This window comes from Cibotium barometz, chromosome 38 (assembly GCF_041138505.1).
Source record: "Cibotium barometz isolate CiBa-2024 chromosome 38, ASM4113850v1, whole genome shotgun sequence".
Classification (NCBI taxonomy): Eukaryota; Viridiplantae; Streptophyta; class Polypodiopsida; order Cyatheales; family Cibotiaceae; genus Cibotium; species Cibotium barometz.
This window is the reverse complement of record NC_141083.1, coordinates 11,252,894-11,262,349: the sequence shown is the minus strand read 5'-3', so window position 1 is coordinate 11,262,349 and position 9,456 is coordinate 11,252,894. Positions and strand designations below refer to the sequence as shown.

At 42.9% G+C, this 9,456-nt stretch overlaps 1 protein-coding gene across 1 annotated transcript; it reads left to right on the top strand.

The window, feature by feature from the left end:
• The first annotated feature begins 572 nt into the window (after positions 1–572).
• On the top strand, positions 573–7,628 carry LOC147616343 (pentatricopeptide repeat-containing protein At2g33680-like). Its single transcript, XM_086777399.1, has 2 exons — positions 573–4,953; positions 5,032–7,628. Exon 1 carries the CDS (start codon positions 3,655–3,657, stop codon positions 4,672–4,674), a length of 1,020 nt encoding a protein of 339 aa, XP_086633525.1. The 5' UTR covers positions 573–3,654; the 3' UTR covers positions 4,675–4,953; positions 5,032–7,628.
• Positions 7,629–9,456: the final 1,828 nt, after the last annotated feature.

Sequence of the window (9,456 nt, the reverse complement as noted above, 5' to 3'; positions counted from 1 at the left end):
TTAGGGATTTGACTACCTCTATTTGAGGCATGACGATGTCACTACATGGGTTAATTTGGTTGACTTTACTTATCGTGATGTAATCAGATTATTTCGATTCCTTCTCTTTTGGATTAACTCAAAACGAGGCAAAATCAAGTTGTAACTTGGAAAACACTTTGCTATTCCATAACCCTACTGAAGCAACTCTAGTTGAGAATAGGTATTTGACTGATAGAGCTCTCGAGGAGGAAATCTACACTCCAAATCCTTTCCATGAACACCTTTTAGATGATCATGAATGGATACATGTCCTCGCAGCCTTGGATACTTGTACAATCCGCAATGGACCACAGTTCTGCAATGATGAGCGCAAGGAAGTAATTCCTATCCAAATGGTCTCACTTGTGCACAAGCCTGAGCAAGCGTCGGATGCAATAATGCAAAGCATCTCATGTGAGGTTGAAGAACCTAGAACGGTCACAAACCCAAGCTGCTCTAATGATCCAAATGACAACGTTTGTCCATTCCGTTGTCGTGCTATGGCACGTCTATGGTGTGAAACCATGGAAGTGAGGCCATAAAATACAAATCCAGGTGCAGTTGTAGGGCTACCATATGCACGTGTATTTCCTCTTCGGAGAGTCGGGTTTTACGAGCTTTATGGATGCACTGGATGACCCTAAACAAGCTGTCAGAAGGGAGACTATACAATATTGTCGAGTTTGGGATGCTTTGTGTGGGAACAGCCCCTTGGGAAGAGTGAGGTGTAAAGAATCTTAAGTGTTGATGCTTATCAACTCTTTGAAAAATACAAGGAAAATGGAGGGCGTGTAATTCCAAAATGGGAAAACCCAGAAATTTTGCTGCAAAAGAGGAAATCCCCGCCTTATCTGCGGGAAATTCTGGATATCCAGGAGGGCGTGCTATTCTGAAAGAAGGATATTGGAGAAAAGGGGCTCTGGGTAGAAAAGACAGAGGGTCGCTGTGTGTGGAGTGGTAGAGTGGGGGGGGGGTGCAGCTGTGCTGCATGCACCCTTTTCCCTGGACTTTGGTGACATAATTCTCTCTCTGTCTCTCCCTCTCACGCATGCGCGCACGCAAGTTACACTAATGAATTCTGCAAATGTGTAGATCAACAAACCCATATAGCCTGTAGGCATCAACAAAAAATTTGCGAGGCATTGTGATGAAGGCTTCTGCAACAACAAGAGCCGGAAGTCCATTGGGAGTACAGAAGCAAATTCTAGGATTGCCTTTACCACTGATGGTATTTGCAGCCTGCAAGAACGAGAGACAACAAACCATGTATTCCCTTCTAAGCCACCTACATGTGCGAAAAGACTTTTGCATCTAATGGAGCAGACACATGCGGGTATGTTTACAATGCATTGGACAGACATTGGGCCATGGATAATCCACGCTGCAGCCCGGTGTAGGCGTTGAACATTAATGAATGGACCACAGGGGATTAGGGCTACACTTTACAAGTATGCATGCTTCCTGCAGGACTGCACAAAGGCAAAAGACCTGAAGGAGGGCATGCAAATTCATGCCCACGTGAACGAAATTGGGCTTGATTCGAACCTTTAACTGGGGTGCAACTGGGGTGCCTTTACCAAGGGCTTGACGAGGAGGGTCTTACATATTACAAACAAATGCAACACGAAGGCATGAGACCCAACGATGTCACTTTCATTCTGGCTTTGAAAGCGTGCACTGGTTGTGTATCTCTAACCAATGGCAAACAAATCCATGTACAAGTTTGTGAAAGCTGCTCTGAGCCTGATATTTCTTGTTAAATACCCTCATGGACATGTACGCTAAATGTGGAGATATAGATGGTGCCAGTGCAGTATTCAACATGATGCTTGTAAGGGATGTAACCACATGGAATGTGATGATTGCAGCATATGCAGAGGAAGGGCTTGTTTTGGAGGCATTTGCTCTCTTTGAATCAATGAAAGAGAAGGGATTTAAGCCAGATGAGATCACCTTTTCGACCATCCTCAAAGGATGCTCTTATTTAGCAACTTTGGAACATGGACAGCAGTTTGAAGACCATTAATGCATCATGAAGACAGACAAGTGGAAGATTATATGAGAAGACCGCCTATTGAGGATAAAGATGGAGAGCTGCAGCATGTCTTGAGGTCATAATAAATTGTTGTTTTTCTTTGGGTTTTGGGATTTGTGAAGACATGGTATATGTCATGCCTATGTTGGCTATGATGTATGTGTGTTGCCTAAGTGTGATATATCATGACAACAGGCTGTGATGTTTTAGTTTTGGTTATAGATATGTGAACAAGGTGCCTTGATGGTTTTTGGTGAAGCCTATTTGTAATTGGTATTTGATTTATAATGGTTCTAGCTTTTGCTGGTGATACCCCTTGAAGTTCAACCACTACTCTCACAGCCAGACACCCAGTGTGTTCCCGGCTAGAACGCCCACGTCACGACATCCTTGGTGAACCCGACGTGAAACAGCTGGGGTGAGAGTAGAAGGGGAATCATGGGTGATCAACAGGAGCAGCAAGGATTTCGTCCGGACGTCAACACCATGCAGATGTTTCAGGCGTTTGTGCTCTACATGCAACAGCAACAGGCAGTCGAAAGAAGGCTGGGAGAAATGGGAAAACAAAGGTAATGTTATCTGATTTGAATGCTGGATGGAAAACGATATGATATCTGGAATGTATGGATACATGCAAGATGACATACAAATCAAGATGATGCTTGAGGAAAATTAGAGCAAATAGATACACAATCAGGGCTTCCTGAAAGACAGGTACAAAAAATGAAGGAAATATACTATAATGATGCTATATCTTAGTTGCTTGGAGAACTTCTAAAGCATGACAAGGATGCAAAGGAGGTAAAAATAATGGCAGACAAAGCAAAGAAGGCTATAGGGGCCTATGACACTGATGCATTTCTCGAAAAGAGAGAGCCAGGAGCTTATAGGACTTGTAGTCTTCCATAATAAAACTATTTGGGAAGAAGAAGGATTACAAGGGCTTATGACACTTGTTCACCCCAGGAGAAGGGGGTGGCAAGGAGCTTGTATAGACTTGTAGTTCTCTCTTAGAACTGTAGAATGGCAACAAGGGCTTGTGACACTCATCCTTCTCGACAGCTGAGGAAGGAGAGGAGCTTGCAATGACTTGATCCATTCTTGCCACTTCAAGGGCTTACGACACTCGACCTTTCTGATAGCTGAGGAAGGTGAGGAGCTTGTATTGACTTGAGGTCTTCCCTACAAGTTGCAAAACAGATAGAATGCTCAAGAACTCATGAATGCCGGAAAGGTGGACACTTCTTTGTACTCTGATTGTCAGGATATCTGAAAGAAACTCTTTGAAAAGCAGAACTAAATGTATGCAATGATGATCTGGATGAATGGTTTGACATAGAGAAAGCCCAAAACATCAGAAGGATATGGATTCCCCAAGCGTCATCCTGATTAAATGGAATGCCAATGCAGAATGCTGTAGAATTGAATGTTCATGGGACCTTAGGTAAGGGCCAAGAAATACACAGTGAGATTGTGCAAAAGGGATTGGAAAGAGGTCTTTCTGTTGGCAACAGTTTGGTTGGCATGTACACCAAATTTGGTTTGATTTCAGAGGCAGAAGAAGTCTTTGGCAAGATGTTGATTCGGGATGCTGTGTCATGGACTGCATTGATTGCTGGCTATTGCTTGCGGCCTTATTAACACACCCGAGAGGACCACTGTTCGGGTTGCTAAAAATCTCCGTGTTTGTGACTATTGCCACAGCATGGCAGCACTTATATCCAAGGCAGAGCAAGGCGGCCTTTCAACTCCTCTCTCAAATGCAGGGGCAAGGGGTAGTACCAAATGAAATCACCCTTATCAGCCTTCTTGACGTGTGTGCTAGACAAGCTGTCCTGCTAAAGGGCATGCACCTACATACACTGATATTGGCCTTTGGGTTTGAATCACTACTGGTTGTAAGCAATGCACTTGTCAATCTGTATGGCAAATGTGGCCTTCCTGAGGAAGCGTGGAAGATTTTTATCAGTACACCAGAGAAAGATGTGATTTCTTGGAATGGGATGATTTCAGCATACACTTGTAGTACACAAAGCATGGATGCTCTCAAGCTTTTCAAGAAGATGTGCCAGAGAGGAGTAAGACCAAGCAAAGCCACCTTCACCAGCATGCTCGATGCATGTGCTAACCTGGGCACTCCATCAGAAGCTCATAAGATACATTTTTGCATTGTGAATGAGGGTTTAGAATTGGATCCCATGCTAGGAAATGCCCTTATTAGTGTATATGGTTTATGCAATAGCCTGAAGGATGCACGGGTGATGTTCGATAAGATTGTTAAGCATGATACAGTCACATGGAATGCCATGCTTGGAGCTTATGTACAGCATGGGAATGGCAACGATGCACTTATCCTTTTTCGCCAAATGATTTTCGAAGGAGTGATGTCAAACAGTGTCACGTTCATTAGCATTTTTTCTGCTTGTGCTTGCCTCAAAAGACTGCTGATTGAAGGGAGGCAGTTGCATGCCTGCACTCTGGTGGTGGGCAATGGGCTTCTGTCAGAGATGGTGGTGCAGAATGCTCTTCTGAACATGTATAGCAAGTGTGATAGTTGTTTGGAAGCACATAACATATTTGTCAACATGGGCTGGCACGGAAACCTAGCTGTCTCATGAATGGATGAGTTACAACTTGCCAGTGTCACTTGCGATCTAAATTCTTGTGGGAGCAGATGAGTAGGGCAAGGAAATGCAAGCCGAAGGGATTGCTGATCAACAACATATTGTGGGATGCACTCATAGTCATGTACACCAAATGTGGTGCAGATGCCATTTATATGCCAAATGCAGTGTAGGTGCAGTTTGTAGCATAAGATGTGTCTTCCTCAAATGAATTGGTTTTTAGAGTGGAATTATGCATTGGAATAATGCGATGGTATCCCAAATTTGTTACAGGTGCAGTATGTATGCTTAATGCGGGGGTGTAGCATAAGATGTGGTGCAGATGCTGTCCGTATGCCAGATATGGTGTAGATGCAGTATGCATGCTGCAGCAGCATAATATATGTTTGGCTCAAATGCCTTGGTTCCAATAAAGTGGTGATATGCTTGGAATGTGATGGTGAATATGAATGCCAAATTGTGGTGAACAGGTCGTAGCCTTATTGGACACGGTGATCACAAGAAACTGCTACACAACGCGTGAGGAGGGAGCACTAAAGAGCTTCTTGATCTGCAGTGTAGGAGCTTCAAAAAGCCCATCAATCTGTGCTTTATTAAGCACTGCAATCAATCAATTATGGCGGCATGGCATTGGTAGACATGTATGTCCAATGTGCTGCACTTGATCAAGTTTTGAGGCTTGGAAATAGTCATGTGGACTGCACTAAAATAGCAAGTTTTGCTTAATTCTAACATGATGGGGAGCATTCATTCTCTCAGAAAGGATGCAACTTGGCCTCCTAATCCAATATCCTTTTCTTGCATTGTGAAAGAAGTTGGAAGAAGCCAAGAAAAGGGAGGCTGATCTAGAAAATGATTTGGATGAGAATGTGGGTTCAGAGGGTGAAGAAGCTGAAGATAACGTGTCAAAATTTGATGAAGATGAGGGAGACATTCAAATCAGTATAGATTTGAAGAAGATTAGCCTACATAGCAACTTGGTGGCACATACCGGAGGATGTGCAGGTTTAGAAGGGGTCGATGTCGTGCTATGGCACGTCTATGGTGTGAAACCATGGAAGTGAGGCCATAAAATACAAATCCAGGTGCAGTTGTAGGGCTACCATATGCACGTGTATTTCCTCTTCGGAGAGTCGGGTTTTACGAGCTTTATGGATGCACTGGATGACCCTAAACAAGCTGTCAGAAGGGAGACTATACAATATTGTCGAGTTTGGGATGCTTTGTGTGGGAACAGCCCCTTGGGAAGAGTGAGGTGTAAAGAATCTTAAGTGTTGATGCTTATCAACTCTTTGAAAAATACAAGGAAAATGGAGGGCGTGTAATTCCAAAATGGGAAAACCCAGAAATTTTGCTGCAAAAGAGGAAATCCCCGCCTTATCTGCGGGAAATTCTGGATATCCAGGAGGGCGTGCTATTCTGAAAGAAGGATATTGGAGAAAAGGGGCTCTGGGTAGAAAAGACAGAGGGTAGCTGTGTGTGGAGTGGTAGAGTGGGGGGGGGGGGTGCAGCTGTGCTGCATGCACCCTTTTCCCTGGACTTTGGTGACATAATTCTCTCTCTGTCTCTCCCTCTCACGCATGCGCGCACGCAAGTTACACTAATGAATTCTGCAAATGTGTAGATCAACAAACCCATATAGCCTGTAGGCATCAACAAAAAATTTGCGAGGCATTGTGATGAAGGCTTCTGCAACAACAAGAGCCGGAAGTCCATTGGGAGTACAGAAGCAAATTCTAGGATTGCCTTTACCACTGATGGTATTTGCAGCCTGCAAGAACGAGAGACAACAAACCATGTATTCCCTTCTAAGCCACCTACATGTGCGAAAAGACTTTTGCATCTAATGGAGCAGACACATGCGGGTATGTTTACAATGCATTGGACAGACATTGGGCCATGGATAATCCACGCTGCAGCCCGGTGTAGGCGTTGAACATTAATGAATGGACCACAGGGGATTAGGGCTACACTTTACAAGTATGCATGCTTCCTGCAGGACTGCACAAAGGCAAAAGACCTGAAGGAGGGCATGCAAATTCATGCCCACGTGAACGAAATTGGGCTTGATTCGAACCTTTAACTGGGGTGCAACTGGGGTGCCTTTACCAAGGGCTTGACGAGGAGGGTCTTACATATTACAAACAAATGCAACACGAAGGCATGAGACCCAACGATGTCACTTTCATTCTGGCTTTGAAAGCGTGCACTGGTTGTGTATCTCTAACCAATGGCAAACAAATCCATGTACAAGTTTGTGAAAGCTGCTCTGAGCCTGATATTTCTTGTTAAATACCCTCATGGACATGTACGCTAAATGTGGAGATATAGATGGTGCCAGTGCAGTATTCAACATGATGCTTGTAAGGGATGTAACCACATGGAATGTGATGATTGCAGCATATGCAGAGGAAGGGCTTGTTTTGGAGGCATTTGCTCTCTTTGAATCAATGAAAGAGAAGGGATTTAAGCCAGATGAGATCACCTTTTCGACCATCCTCAAAGGATGCTCTTATTTAGCAACTTTGGAACATGGACAGCAGTTTGAAGACCATTAATGCATCATGAAGACAGACAAGTGGAAGATTATATGAGAAGACCGCCTATTGAGGATAAAGATGGAGAGCTGCAGCATGTCTTGAGGTCATAATAAATTGTTGTTTTTCTTTGGGTTTTGGGATTTGTGAAGACATGGTATATGTCATGCCTATGTTGGCTATGATGTATGTGTGTTGCCTAAGTGTGATATATCATGACAGCAGGCTGTGATGTTTTAGTTTTGGTTATAGATATGTGAACAAGGTGCCTTGATGGTTTTTGGTGAAGCCTATTTGTAATTGGTATTTGATTTATAATGGTTCTAGCTTTTGCTGGTGATACCCCTTGAAGTTCAACCACTACTCTCACAGCCAGACACCCAGTGTGTTCCCGGCTAGAACGCCCACGTCACGACACCGTATTCCCGTGACAATGATCACACAAAAAAGCAGCCACACAGTGCATGCTTTAGTAAACTCGCAAGAAGTAGTAAACGTTTTATCATAGGAAATGTGGGATACCTTAGGCCAACCTGCACTCTCATCTAGAATTTTGAATCTTGTGAGCTTCTCCCAAGGAGAAATTGATTGTTTAGGGTGCATTGTACTAAAAATGCAAGTTCAAGATGAGTCCATGCACATTGTATTTCATGTGGCTAAAAAATGCAAAGCTTTGGAAAGCGTGATTTTAGGTAGGTCATGGATGCTAATCACCAAATGTCGGCTGGACTGGAAGGACTTCACTTACACCATTCAGGTAAACTCTAACACCCTTACAGGTCCAAGTACAACCGGCATTTAAGATTTTCTCAATAAGGCGGACATCTTGGCAACCCAAGCACAGGCAAGCAACACACTTGCAACGCTATTAGTGTGGATTCCCACAAGTGCAGAAAGTGATCATTCTGGCTGGTTGGTGAAGAAAGCACTTCTACAAAGCCAAGGCTACGATTGGGGGGAGTTGGTGAAACATACAAAAGACATACTTTCATTAAAATCAGTATCAATTGATTTGTGTTTTGAAAAGAAAGCACTCCTTCCATTTTCAACAATGGATTCATTGAGAGTGGGAGATGCTTTCCACGGTAGTGTGAGATGGAGTATTGCGTCGCTACATCTTATAAATGAGATGCTACAAAAAAGGGTTTCTATGTCTGAGGGTAATGTATCAATTGGAGTATTGGAGGGACAATACGATAGAGTGAGCTATAGGGAGATTCGGAAGGATAAGAGAGTTAATCTATGGAATGAAAGTAGGACACATGTGGTGGCAGAAGGGGTTGTCATGTATGGATATCCATTGGATTCGGTAAACTTTAATGAGCTAGGTGAAGATAACATTGGTATTGGTATTGAGACATCCTACGATGGTGAGGGTAGTATGTCTATGAATGATGTGTGTAGCATCAATCTTGTTTCTTGGCCTATTAAGAGAGTGACAACTATGGATGGAAAATCATTGCTATAGTATGAGGATTTAAGTGCGACAGATGAATTGCAAGACACATGCATTGAACCACCAGCCTTTTTGGTGGAGCCTATTTCCAAAAAGCAAAAATATTGCTTTGTAAATAGGAAGCCAAAAATCTCTATTAAACCTTCTAAGAAAACCAATCAAGTGTCACTATCATCCATTCAGCTTGTTTCCACCATTGATTAATTAGGCCAAAAGGTGTTGTCATCATGCAAATTGGGATAGGATCATGGCTATGTGCAATGAATTTAGGGAATAGAGCTTACAAAAGAGAACCAATTATGTGTATGATACAATGTTGAATGCTTGGCGTGAGAACACAACAATTGCAAAACATTTGCTATGTATATTGTTTTAATGGCAATGAGGTTTACTAAAGAGCTTGGTACTAAATCCTTGGCATTCCAAAACCATTATTTTATCGTTATCAGCATCATGAACAATTTGAAAATGGGGTTCGTCGCTCAGTGCATTGTAATGATGGTGTCATAAGAAAAGAGAGAGATCATACAGAAATGGGCAAGGCATTGATTTGCTCTTTTGTGAATGAGAACTCAGTGATAATGCCACATAAGAGTAGAACTATGGAGGATGGAACTAGAAACCTTGCTTGCAATACCAAACACGTACAAGCAGATAGACATTTTACATGATGTCAATAAAACACTCGAGAGTATGAATGTCTAGCACTACATTCAATAGGATTTGGAATATAGAGTTTGCCAGTGTGACCTTGTCAAAAGCGAGTTTTCCAAATGTGTTGTA

Coding starts and splice junctions, on each gene's coding strand:
- LOC147616343 (XM_086777399.1), top strand. CDS start 3,655: ATGGACTGCATTGATTGCTGGCTATTGCTTGCGGCCTTATTAACACAC.